This window comes from Mobula birostris, chromosome 5 (genome assembly GCF_030028105.1).
Source record: "Mobula birostris isolate sMobBir1 chromosome 5, sMobBir1.hap1, whole genome shotgun sequence".
Taxonomy (NCBI): Eukaryota; Metazoa; Chordata; class Chondrichthyes; order Myliobatiformes; family Myliobatidae; genus Mobula; species Mobula birostris.
Window position 1 is genome coordinate 209,405,164 of NC_092374.1, and position 14,335 is coordinate 209,419,498.

Consider the following 14,335-nt stretch of genomic DNA (forward strand, 5'->3'; position numbering starts at 1 on the left):
TTTGCAGAACCCCGTTACTCTACCAGTCCATATCATTGGTACCCACATGGACCACGACCTTCCCTATTCACCGTCCTGAGGAATGCTGAGCATTCAACCCGAGCACACAGGAGACAACATACTGTCCTGGGATCTCATTCTCGCACATAGAACATCCAGTCAGTTCCCTTAACTAACGAGTCACCTATGACCACAGCTCCACCCTTACCTTCTCAGTCTCAGAGACTCTCAGAGCCAGCCTAAGGGCCAGAGACCCTCCTGCTGTGACTGTCCTTTGCTAGGACATCCCACCATTCCCAACAGCATCCAAAGTGATATATGTGTTGTGTCACGTGATTGGCAACAATGAATATAGAAGTGAGTCAAGTTTTATAAAAACAGCCAAACGTTTATTATTCTCTGCTCAATATTAAAAAAAAACACGAAAATCTTAACCGGAAGTAAACTGCTATGCGGCCATTTAACAAACCGTCACTCAGTACTAGTTCTTAAAGCGATAAATGCGAAAACAGTTCTTAAAGCGGTCAATTCAGACACAGTTCTTAGAATGGCAAATTCAAGTCCAAGAGATTTATACAGTTAATCAGGAAAGACTTTCCTGAAGTAAAGAATTCCTCGAAGACACGACGTCACTGTCGATCCCAGCCGGATCCTGCCTTGTCAGCAGGATTCACGACGACAGAGTAACTTGATTAGGTTTACCCACAATTTGACACGTATGACATGTTCTGCAAAATGTCGCCACATCTTTTCTTAAATTAGGTCAGTAAAAGTGTTTAAAAACCTTGTTCACAGTTTTCTTTACACCTAGATGGCCACCCAATGGAATACTATGAGCCATAGTTAAAATCTCATTATGATAGACTTTAGGAACTACTACCTGGTGGTTAAATTCCCATTCCTCACTTGCAGGAACTGTAGGACATCTCCGCTTCCTCATTAATACTCCCTTTTCAAAATAATATCCTACTGGCACCTTCTCAATTTCACTATCTGGAAGAGCTTGTTCCTTTAATTTAAGTACCTCAGGATCTCTACCCAGCTCTGCTATCATCTCCTTCCGAGATAAAGACAAATCTTCATGGTCAGACTTACTACCAAATAATGAAGGTAAGAAAGTTTCTGACACATCCTCAAAATTCGAATCTCGAGTTGAACAGTCATGGGTAACAACCTTATCCTGCACATCAGTCCTTTTATCCATAGCTCAGGTTACAACACAGGAAGAATTTGTGTTAGAATCCCTCTGCGGTTCCTCAGAATTAGGCTTTATTGTCAAATGCACTTCAGGAAAACTAGTCCATTTGCTAAGTCATTCCTAACAATAGAGAAACATCATTCACAGGTAAACTGGGTTGTAGTCCTACTTTAACAAGCCCTGTAACTAACCCTGACCTTAAATTTACTCTATGTAAATGTACTGGCATAAGAGCACTCCCAACTCCTCTTATATAGTTTGCCTCACAAATGTCAGACTCATCACTAAACTTTAGAACACTGTCTAACATTAGTGATTGAGAAGCTCCAGTATCCAGTATCTCTAAGTATTTTTTTTTTTTATCGGTACCAGAGTGGATCCCTCTTTCAAGGATACAAATCCTTCAGTTATAAAATGTTCATATCCCCTCTTAATTTGGTCAGACTCTGATAAAACTTCATTGGTATTTATCGAACTCTGTGGATTTACAGGTGTTTCAATAGGCTGCACACAGGCATCTGGCACGGCTTCCTTCTCTTTCTCCTTCAATCAAAAACAGTTAGCTATTACATGTCCAGGATTCTTACAATAATTACAAATAATACCAAAATGTCTTTCCTTCACATGTCTCCCTTCATCCTTGCCTTTCTCACTAACTTCAGATTTAATTTCTGATTTACCTTGACTCTCTGCTATTTTTCCTTTTAAAAGTTCTACTTGGAGAAAATTTACTCTTATGAATTAAAGCATACTCATCAGCTAACTTTGCAACTCCTGCAATGTAGCAGTGTCCCTTTCATTTAAGTATGTCCCTACTTCAACAGGAATGCTCCTTTTAAATTCCTTCAGTAAATCAACTCTTTTAATTTATTATACTCCCCATTCACATTTTTAGAGGAAACCCATCTCTCAAAACACACAGATTTCTCGTAGGCAATTCCACACAAGTTTTTTCCGCAGATTTCTTCAACTTTCTGAATCTTTTTCTATACACTTCCGGAACTAACTCATACGCCTTCAATATATGGTGTTTAACAATATCATAATCCAGTGCTTGATCAGCATGTAAAGCTGTATAAACCTGTTGTGCTTTCCCTTTTATTGCACTTTGTAACATCACTGGCCATTGCTCTTTCGGCCACTTTTAAACTCAGAGCAACAATTTCGAAATGCTGGAAATATTTGTCCACTTCTGTCTCACTAAATGGAGGAGTCAAAATAACCTCACGACTCATTTTATACCGTTTCTTAGAACCAGAGGACTAATTCTCGGACTTTAATTTCTCCATCTCCAGCACAAACTCTCTCCTTTTATCTGCTTCTCTTTCTTCAAATTCCCTTTTCCTATGGGATTCTCTAGCCTCGAGTTTCTTCTGTTTAATTTCAGCTTCTAAGCGACATCTTTCCAAATCAGATTCTAATTGCTTTAACTTTATTTGTTCAACATGTAACTGCATTTCCAGATTACTCATTGGAAACCTATCTAACACTTATTCATCAAATATTCCCAACCTTATATAATGCTCAGCAATTTTTCTCTGAATTACGGGCTTTGTTGTAACCTTCGTAATTCCGTTAATATCCAACCTTCTAGCAATCTCAGATACAACACTCTTTCTCGCTGTCGCTAAACACTCCGGGTCTGGCGTTTCCATAAAGCCGTCAACATTCATTGCTGCCAAATACCACTCATACACTAATCAAACAAAAGAATCGTGTATATCCCCTTTTCCAAATTGGGTTGGTACTTAACCAAGCACTTAAATTCAAAATTGGAACATATCCCAGACGAGCCCCCAAATTTATGTCACATGATCGGCAACAATGAATATAGAAGTGAGTCAGGTTTTAAAAAAACCATCAAACATTTATTAAACTCTGTTCAATATTAAAAAAAAACAAACGAAAATCTTAACCGGAAGAAAACTGCTATGCGGCCATTTAACAAACTACCACTCAGTACTAGTTCTTAAAGCGATAAATCCGAAAACAGTTCTTAAAGTGGTAAATTCAAACACAGTTCTTAGAATGGTAAATTCAAAAGTCCAAGAGATTTATAGTCAATTAGGAGAGACTTTCCTGAAGTAAAGAATCCTTCGAAGACACGACGTCACTGTCGATCCCAGCTGGATCCTGCCTTGTTCGCAGGATTCACAATGACGGAAATAAAACAGTTTAAAGGCACTGCCCTTTCTCTCTGGATACTAGATACTGCACAGCCTTTTCTGCTGCTTTTAGCAGAGGCTATCTCATGCAGATCACTCTTTCTTGAACGAATTCAATAATGGTCAATCCTATCCAAAACCACCAAACGACTCCTTCAGGTTCCTGTCTTCACTCTCCAATATTACTGAAAAGATACATCAACAAACCTGGCAGTGATTGGTTAAAATGCCGGCCCAACACTTTTGTATCTTAAAATAGAACGCAAAACTCCGTTTTAAATGGAAACTGCATCATAAGGAAAATAAGCAGTGGAGCTAACTATCTAGCTGACGTTCTAACTGGAAAACCCACTGCGTCACCACAGGGGTCTTCTTTTATACCTGTGGTGAACATGTCATCATGTGACCTCACATCGGCGGGAAAATTACATCAGGTGACCTCCAAAAGACCATTACATCATGGTCATAAGACAGTTGCAAGATATCCATGAGGTATGTAACAATTGTCCAGGGGGGTTGACACAGGGTTACACTGCACTCACTGTTTCCCCCTTTCACCTTCCTGACTGTCACCCAGTTTCCTGTGCCTTACACCTTGGTTTCAACTACCTATCCATATGTCCTACCTATCACTCCTCCAGCCTCCCGAATGATCTGGAGTTCATGCATTTCCAACTCGAACACCTTAATGTGGATTGTTCGGAGCTGAAGCTGGATGCCCTTCTCACAAGTGTAGTTATCAGAGACACAGGAGGGTCCTCTGCCTTCCCACATCCCGCAAGAGGAGCTTTCCACTAACCTGCCTGGTATCTCTACTGTTCTAACTGAACGAATGTAAAGAAGGGGCAAAAAAAAATTCTACCTCTGGCATAATTTTGCCTTCTCTGACTGAATGCTCTCCTCACTGAAACCTCAAAGAGGTAAAGTCTCAGCGTCTCCGCTCTGACTCTGTCCACTTCAACAATGACCACTCCTCTTGCTCCTGGCCAACATTAATATCTTCTTGATAATCCATCCTGAATGCTGATTGGCCACTGCTGAAAGCCCAAAAATAACCTGCCCTGAACCATTGCCTTTAGTACTCAATTGGCGAACCTGAGTGAATTACGTCTTTCTCAAGCTTCTGATCTCTCTGATTAGCGATGGGTCAAAGCTCGGTAGTGCCACACAAGGATGAATGAATGATTGAAACCCAACCCACATTCAGAGCACATCACCACCCTCACCACAGTGTGAACCCACCACTATCTCTGCAGCGTGGATAAGTGTGTGAATGCCTTCCCACAGTCTGAGCAGGTCAACGTCCTCTCACTGCTGAAAACAGTCTGGTGTGTCGGCAGGCGAGATGAAAGTGTGAATTCATTCCCAGTTGGAACAGAGGAACGGTTTCTACTCAGTGCGAACTCAGTGATGTTTATTCAGTTGAGATGACTGAGTGAATTCCTTCCCGCAGTCTGAGCAGTTGTACAATTTGTCCCCAGTGTTTACACGCTGAAGTTCATTCAATACTGGACTGAAAATGTTATATTTGAATGCACACAGCATAAGAAATAAAATGGATTATCTTGAAATTCAGCTACAGATTGGCAAGTATGATGTTGTGGATATTTCTGAAACTTGGCTAAAGGATGGCTGCCATTGGGAGCTGAATGTCCAAGGATATACGGTGTATCAGAAAGATAGGTCAGTAGGCAGAGGGGGTGGTGTGACCCTGTGTATAAGAAATAATATTACATCATTAGAAAGCAATGACATAGGATCAGAAGGTGTAGTCTCTATGATTGGTGGTAAGAAATGGCAAGGGTAAAAGGACCCTAATGCCAGTTGTAAACAGGTCTCCAAACAGCAGTCGGGATGTGGATTACAAATTACAGCAGCAAATAGAAAAGGCATGTTGGAAGGGCAAAGTCATGATAATCGTTGGGGATTTTAACATGAAAGTGTATTGGGAATACCAGGTCAGTACTGGACGTCAAGAGAGTGCGTTTGTAAAATGTCTAAGGGACAGCTTTTTAGAACAGCTTGTTGTTGAGCACACTAGCAGATCAATTGTACTGGATTGGGTGTTGTGCAATGATCCAGAGGTGATAAGAGAGTTTAAGGCTAAGGTACCCTTGGGGTACAGTGATCACAATATGATTAAGTTCACTTTGAAATTTCTGAAGGAGAAACTAAATTCCAACATTTGGTATTTCAGTGGAATAAAGGAAATTACAATGACATGAGACGGGAACTGGCTGAAGTTGACTGGAAAGGGACACTAGCAGGAAGGACAGCAGAGCAGCAATGGCTGGAGTTTCTGAGAAAAACTTGGGAAGTGCAAGACAGATATATTCTAAACAAGAAGTAATTTTCGAATGGAGACGGACACTACCGTGGCTGACAAGTGAAGTCAGAGCCAAAGTAAAAGCAAAAGAGAGGGCATACAAGGGGAAGATAGGGGATTGGGAAGCTTTTAAAAACTTGCAGAAGAAAACTAAGAAGGTCATTGGGAAGATAAAGATGAATTATGAAAGGAAGCTGGTGACTAATATCAAGGAAGATACTAAAAGCATTTTTAAGTATATAAAGGGTAAAAGAGAGTTGAGGTTAGATATAGTATCAATAGAAAACGATGCTGGAGATATTGTATTAAGAGATGCAGAGATGGCAGAGGAAAGGAATGCGTATTTTGTATCAGTCTTCACAGTGCAAGATGTCTGCAGTATACTGGACATTCAAGAGTGTCAGGGAAGTGGAGTATGTGCAGTGAAAATGATGACTGAGAAGGTGCTTAGGAAGCTTATTGATCTGAGGGTGGATAAATCTCCTGGACCTGATGGAATGCACCCTCCGGTTCTGAAGGAAGTAGCTGGTGAGATTGTGGAGGCATTAACAATGACCTTTCAAGAATGGATAGATTCTGTCATTGTACCGGATGACTGGAAAATTACAAATGTTACTCGCTATTAAGAAGGGTGGGAGGCAGAAGAAAGGAAACTATAGACCTGTTAGCCTGACTTCAGTGGTTGGGAAGTTGTTGAACTAGATTGTTAGGGAGGAGATTACGGAGTACCAGAAGGCACATGACAAGGTAGGCCAAACCAGCATGGTTTCCTAACAGAAAAATCCTGACTGACTAACCTACTGCAATTCTTTGAGGAAACTACAAGCAGGATAGACAAAGGAAATGCTGTAGACATGGTGTATTTGAATTTTCAGTTGGCCTTTGACAACGTGCTGCACATGAGGCTGGTTAGCAAGATAAGAGCCCATGGAATTAGAGAAGTTACTAGTATGGGTGGAGCATTGGCTGATCAACAGAAAACAGAGAGTGGGAATAATGGGATCTTATTCTGGCTGGCTGCTGGTTACCACTGGAGTTCCACAGTGGTCGGTGCTTGGACCACTGCTTTTTGCGATGTACGTCAATGATTTTGACTATGTGATTAATAGATTTGTGGCTAAATCTACCGATGATACAAAGATAGGTGGAGGAGTGGGTAGTGTTGAGGAAACAGAGCCTGCAGAGAGACTGAGATAGTTTAGGGGAATGGGTAAAGAAGTAGCCAATGAAATACAGTGTTGGAAAGTGTATGGTCATGCACTTTGGTGGAAGAAATAAACGGGCAGACTATTACTTAGATGGGGAGAGAATTCAAAATGCAGAGATGCAAAGGGACTTGGGAGTCCTTGTGCAGGATACCCTAAAGGCTAACCTCTAGATTGAGTCAGTGGTGGAGAAGATGAATGCAATGGTGTCATTCATTTTGAGAGGTATAGAATATAAGAGCAGGTATGTGATGTTGAGGCTCTAAAAGGCACTCGCGAGAACATACTTGTAGTATTGTGTGCAGTTCTGGGCTCCTTATTTTAGAAAGGATACTCTCCTTATTTTTGAAGAGCATTCAGAGAACATTCACAAGAATGATTCCAGGAATGGAAGGGTTACCGTACAAGAAGCATCTGGCAGCTTTTGGGCTGTATTCCCTGGATTTCAGGAGAATGTGGTGGTGGGGTGGGGGGAAGATGGTGATCTCATTGAAACATTCTGAATGTTAAAAGCTCTGAACAGATTATATATGGGAAATTTATTTCCCATGGGAGGGGAGTCTATGACAAGAGGGCACGACTTCAGGATTGAAGGACATCCATTTAGAACAGAGGTGAGGAGAAATTACTTTACTCAGAGGGTGGTAAATTTGTGAAATTTGTTGCCACAAGCAACTGTGGAGGCCAAGTCATTCGGTGCATTTAAGGCAGAGAGCGATAGGTTCCTGATTAGCCAGAGCATCAAAGGGTATGGGGAGAAGGCAGGGGAGTGGGGATGACTGGAAGAATTGGATCAGCCCATGATTGAATGGCGGAGCAGACTCGAAAGTCCGAATGGCCTACCTCTGCTCTGATATCTTATAGTCTTAACTGACATGGCTGAGTGAATCCTTTCACACATTCAGAACAGGCGAGTGGCATCCCCCAGTGTGAATTCGCTGATGTATTTTAAAGTCCGATGACTGAGTGAATCCCTTCCCACATTCAGGACAGCTGAAAGTTTCTTCCCGGTGTGAACTCGCTGATGTACCTTCAGTTGAGCTGACAATGAATCCCTTCCACATTCAGAGGAGGTAAACAGCCACTCCCCAGTGTGAAGTCGCTGATGTTCCTTCAGTTGAGCTGACTGGGTGAATCCCTTCCCACATTCTGAGCAGATGAATGGCTTCTCCCCAGTGTGAACTCGCTGCTGTGTCAGTAGTCAAAAACGCCGAGTGAATCGTTTCCCACAGCCTGAGCAGGTGAACGGCCTCTCCACCGTGTGAACAAACTGATGTTCTTTCAGATGAGTTGAATAGGTGAATCCTTTCCCACATTCTGAGCAGCTGAATGGTTTCTCCCCAGTGTGAGTTTGTTGGTGTCTCAAGAGCTGAGATGAACTAATGAATCCTTTCCTGCATTCAGAGCAGCGGAATGGCCTCTCCCCTGTGTGAACTCGCTGGTGTCTCAAGAGCTGAGATGAAAAAATGAATCCTTTCCCACATTCAGAGCAACTGAATGGTTTCTCCCCAGTGTGAATTTGCTGGTGTCTCAAGAGCTGAGATGAAGAAATGAATCCTTTCCCACATTCAGCGCAAGTGAACGGCTTCTCACCAGTGTGAACTCGCTGATGTATCTTCAGTTCAGATGACCGAGCAAATAACTTCCCACATTCAGAGCAACTGAACGGCTTCTCCCCAGTGTGGACTCGGTGATGCAATTTCAGTTGAGATGAATGGGTGAATCCTCTCCCACAGTCTGAGCAGGTGAATGGCTTCTCCCCAGTGTGAACTCGCTGGTGTCTCTGTAGGTTGGACGAGTGAGTGAAACCCTTCCCACAGTCTGAACAGGTGAATGGCTTCTCCCCAGTGTGAACTCGCTGATGTAACTTCAGTTCAGATGACCGAGTGAATCCCTTCCCACATTCAGAGCAGGTGAACGGCTTCTCCCCAGTGTGAACTCGCTGATGCTCCTTCAGCTTAGTTGACTGAGTGAATCCTTTCCCACATTCTGAGCATGTGAATGGCTTATCCCCAGTGTGGACTCGCTGATGTAACTTCAGTTCAGATGACCGAGAAAATACCTTCCCACATTCAGAGCAAGTGATTGGCTTCTCCCCAGTGTGGACTCGCTGGTGTCTGTGTAGGTTGGAAGAGTGAGTGAATCCTTTCCCACATTCAGAGCAAGTGAACGGCTTCTCCCCAGTGTGGACTCGCTGATGTACCTTCAGTTCAGATGACCGAGAAAATACCTTCCCACATTCAGAGCAAGTGAACGGCTTCTCCCCAGTGTGGACTCGCTGATGTAGCTTCAGTTCAGATGACCGAGAAAATACCTTCCCACATTCAGAGCAAGTGAACGGCTTCTCCCCAGTGTGGACTCGCTGATGCTCCTTCAGTTGAGATGAATGGGTGAATCCTTTCCCACATTCAGAACAAGTGAACGGCTTCTCCCCAGTGTGAACTCGCTGGTGACTCTGTAGGTTGGACAACTGAGTGAATCCCTTCCCACAGTCTGAGCAGGTGAACGGCTTCTCCCCAGTGTGAACTCGCTGATGTAACTTCAGTCGAGATGACACAGTGAATCCCTTCCCACAGTCAGAGCAAGTGAACGGCATCTCCCCAGTGTGAACTCGCTGATGTAGCTTCAGTTCAGATGGCTGGGTGAATCCTTTCCCACATTCAGAGCAAGTGAACGGCTTCTCACCAGTGTGAACTCGCTGGTGTCTCTGTAGGTTGGACGATTGAGTGAATCGCTTCCCACAGTCTGAGCAGGTGAATGGCTTCTCCCCAGTGTGAACTCGCTGATGTAACTTCAGTTCAGATGTCCGAGCAAATAGCTTCCCACATTCAGAGCAAGTGAACGGCTTCTCCCCAGTGTGAACTCGCTGATGTAACTTCAGTTCAAACGACCGAGCAAATACCTTCCCACATTCAGAGCAAGTGAACGGCTTCTCCCCAGTGTGGACTCGCTGATGTAACTTCAGTTCAGATAACCGAGCAAATACCTTCCCACATTCAGAGCAGGTGAATGGCTTCTCCCCAGTGTGAACTCGCAGGTGTCTCTGTAGGTCGGACGAGCGAGTGAATCCCTTCCCACAGTCTGAGCAGTTGAATGGTCTCTCCCCAGTGTGAAGTCGCTGGTGTGTCAGGAGCTGAGAACGCTGAGTGAATCCCTTCCCACAGTCTGAGCAGGTGAACGGCCACTCCCCAGTGTGAATTACCTGATGTTGTAGCAGGTGATTTGACTGAGTGAATCCTTTCCCACAGTCTGAGCAGGTGAATGGCCTCTCCCCAGTGTGAACCCGCTGGTGTGTCAGTAGTTTGGACGAGTGAGTGAATCCCTTCCCACAGTCTGAGCAGGTGAACAGCATCTTTTCAGTGTGAACTCGCTGGTGTTCATTCAGTTGAGATGATTGAGTGAACCCTTTCCCACATTCAGAGCAGGTGAATGGCATCTCCCCGGTGTGAAATCGCTGGTGTCACTGTGGTGTGGTTGAGTGTGTAAGTGCCTTCCCACCGTCCGAGCAGGTCAATGTCCCCTCACTGGTGAATTTTATGATATACCCTTAGCATCAATAACAGAATGGCTTCCCGCTTGCAGAACAGGTGGAGCATCTCACTTTGGTGTGAACTTGCTGATGTATCTTCAGACGGGATGACTGAGTGGTTCCCCTCCCTCACACAGAGCGGGTGAATGGCCTCTCCCCACTGTGAACTCACTGGTGTGCCTGTGGGTAGCCTGTGAGTGAATCTCTTCCCACACTGAGAGAAGGAGAATGATATCTCACTACGATCAATTCTCTGGCAATTCAGGACGTCAGACGTTTGAATCCCTTGTACAATCAATGCAGTTGAAGAACTGATCTCCACTGAACAAATGCTGGTGTTTTCTCAGCTTCCGGTTCCAGTGGATTTCACAGAGTTAAAACAGAAAACTTCATTTCAGAGACAGAATACATTACCAGCTGGAGATATGATACTTCTTCATCTCCAAGGATCGACAACAGATGTGTTGGTGTTGCAAAGAAAATATTTGGTCACTCCTTAAATATCCAGACAAAGTCAGCAAAACTGGTGTGTTGTTGTGTTTGAGATTCCCGTAAACAAGTGTTCTGCCATTTCAAACCTGTAAAAATATTTGCAAAAGGCATCAATGGGTGAAGGACAATATTTCAGGAGAGATTTTAGTCTGTGGTGAGAACATAAGATCATAAGAAATAGGAGCAGGAGTCGGCCATCTGGCCCATCGAGCCTGCTCCACCATTGAATAAGATCATGGCTGATTTGGCCATGGACTCATCTCCACCTACCTGCCTTTTCCCCATAACACTTAATTCCCCTACTATGCCAAAATCTATCCAACCCTTTCTCAAATATATTTACTGAGGTAGCCTCCCCTCCTTCATTGGGCAGAGAAATCCACAGATTCATCACCCTCTGGGAAAAGCAGTTCCTCCTCATCTCCATCCCAATTTCCCCCGAATCTTGAGGCAATGTCCTCTAGTTCTAGTCTCACCTACCAGTGGAAACAACTTTCCTGCCTCTATCTTATCTATTCCTTTCATAATTTTACATGTTTCTATATGATCTCCTCTGAATGTGAGCCCTGGCATCACAATTTTACCAATTTCAGCTCAAGTTGGGGGTACTCAACTTGAGATATACCCCAGGCTAAGCGTGCTGTGCTTTATTTCGGTACATCAAATCTTTGCACATTAGTAAGGACAGGAAAAGTACTAGAGGCTTAGATCAGCGGTCCCCAACCACTGGGCCGCAAAGCATGAGCTACCGGGCCGCGAGGAAACCTTTCCTCATTCCCTGTCACGCCTACTGTTGAGCCATTACGCACACGAGGTCATTACCCGCGCGTCATCCATGTCAGCGCGGGAAGGAGATCAACTCCTCGAGCTTGCAAATGACGGTGGGCTGAAAAGTATGTTTGACATAACATCTCTGCTGGCATTCTGGATCAAACTCAAGGCTAAATATCCTGAGATAGCCACGAAAGCACTGAAAACGTTGCTTTCATTTCCAACATATCTCTGCAATGAATGCAACGAAAACCAAATTGCGGAATAGACTGGACATAAGGAACTCCCTTTGAGTATCGCTGTCTCCCATCACCCCTCGATAGGACCGTCTTGTTGCAGGGAACAAGTATTCAGCCCAGGGCTCCCGCTGATTCAGCGATATTGGTGTGTTGCAATGATTTTATATGTTCATATAGGGAAAATATGTGCTGTGGGTTTACTATCCAAACGTTACTTAAAATGTTTTAATGCTATTGACTTATAAGTGACTTATATAACCATATAACAATCACAGCACGGAAAAGGCCATCTCGGCCCTTCGAATCCGTGCCCAACGCTGCTCTCACCTAGTCCCACCGACCTGCACTCAGCCCATAACCCTCCATTCCTTTCCTGTCCGCATACCTATCAAATTTTTCTTTAAATATCGAACCTGCCTCTACCACTTCTACTGGAAGTTCGTTCAACACTTACTTCAAGCTCCCCTGTCCTCCCCGATAATTGACTTATCACTATATTCATGCGAGGAAAATATGAACTGTGTGTTTAATATTAAATTCGTTAGATATGCCCTTTTAGAAACGAAATTGAGTGTATTAGCCACTGATCACCTATATTTCATTCGTGATTAACACCCCCCCCCAAACAGAATTGCCAAAAAGGATTTGCAGGGAGTAAAATCGGCACGTACACACATGCATACTGGTGCCTGCTCAAGAGTTCATGGTCATTGTAGTCTTTTTCGGGGTAAACACAACGTATTTGACTGCTACCCCTGTCCGTTGGCAACCCTACCCGCCCCCCCACCCCCCAGGTTGGCTGGTTCACAAGAACATTGTCAATATTAAACTGGTCCGCAGTGCAAAATAGGTTGGGGACCCCTGGCTTAGACGATATTGTTCCCTTTTCAAGAAAGGGAGTCGAGATAAGACAGGAAATTACAGATCAGTGGTTCTTACTTCAGTGGAGGTCAAGTTGTTGGAGAAGCTCCTGAGAGGCAGGATTTATGAGCATTTGGAGAAGCATAATCAGATGTGGGATAGTCAGCATGGCTCTGTGAGCAGATCGTACCTTATAAACCTGATTGAATTCTTTGAGGATGTAACAAAACACACTGATGAAGGTAGAGCATTAGAAACCATAGAAACTACAACACAGAAACAGGCCCTTTGGCCCTTCTTGGCTGTGCCGAACCATTTTCTGCCTAGTCCCACTGACCCGCACACGGACCATATCCCACCATACACCTCCCATCCATGTATCTGTCCAATTTATTCTTAAATGTTAAAAAAGAACCCGCATTTACCACCTCGTCTGGCAGCTCATTCCATACTCCCACCACTCTCTGTGTGAAGAAGCCCCCTCTAATGTTCCCTTTAAACTTTTCCCCCCTCACCCTTAACCCATGTCCTCTGGTTTTTTTCTCTCCTTGCCTCAGTGGAAAAAGCCTGCTTGCATCCACTCAATCTATACCCATCATAATTTTATATACCTCTATCAAATCTCCCCTCATTCTTCTACACTCCAGGGAATAAAGTCCCAACCTATTCAACCTTTCTCTGTAACTGAGTTTCTCAAGTCCCGGCAACATCCTTGTAAACCTTCTCTGCACTCTTTCAACTTTATTTATATCCTTCCTGTAATTTGGTGACCAAAACTGAACACAATACTCCAGATTCGGCCTCACCAATGCCTTATACAACCTCATCATAACATTCCAGCTCTTATACTCAATACATCATAGAAACATAGAAAATAGATGCAGGAGTAGGTCATTCGGCCCCTCAAGCCTGCACCACCATTTATTATGATCATGGCTGATCATCCAACTCAGAACCCTGCACCAGCCTTCCCTCCATACCCTCTGATCCCCTTAGCCACAAGGGCCATATCTAACTCCTTCTTAAATATAGCCAATGAACCAGCCTCAACTGTTTCCTGTGGCAGAGAATTCCACAGATTCACCACTCTCTGTGTGAAGAAGTTTTTCCTAATCTCAGTCCTAAAAGGCTTCCCCTTTATCCTCAAACTGTGAGCCCTCGTTCTGGACTTCCCCAACATCGGGAACAATCTTCCTGCATCTAGCCTGTCCAATCCCTTTAGGATTTTATACGTTTCAATCAGATCCCCCCTCAATCTTCTAAATTCCAACGAGTACAAGCCTAGTTCATCCAGTCTTTCTTCATATGAAAGTCCTGCCATCCCAGGAATCAATCTGGAGAACCTTCTTTGTACTCCCTCTATGGCAAGGATGTCTTTCCTCAGATTAGGGGACCAAAACTGCACACAATACTCCAGGTGTGGTCTCACCAAAGCCTTGTACAACTGCAGTAGTACCTCCCTGCTCCTGTACTCGAATCCTCTTGCTATGAATGCCAGCATACCATTCGCCTTTTTCACCGCCTGCTGTACCTGCATGCCCACTTTCAA

At 43.9% G+C, this 14,335-nt stretch overlaps 1 protein-coding gene across 1 annotated transcript in view; it reads right to left on the reverse strand.

Moving 5' to 3' along the window:
• Positions 1-403: 403 nt before the first annotated feature.
• LOC140198347 (uncharacterized) overlaps positions 404-14,335 on the reverse strand; it is a 108,433-nt gene continuing 94,501 nt past the window's right edge. The window contains 1 exon segment of the mRNA XM_072259448.1: positions 404-9,935. Within this exon segment, the coding sequence (XP_072115549.1) occupies positions 7,796-9,935 (2,140 nt within the window). The 3' untranslated portion in view covers positions 404-7,795.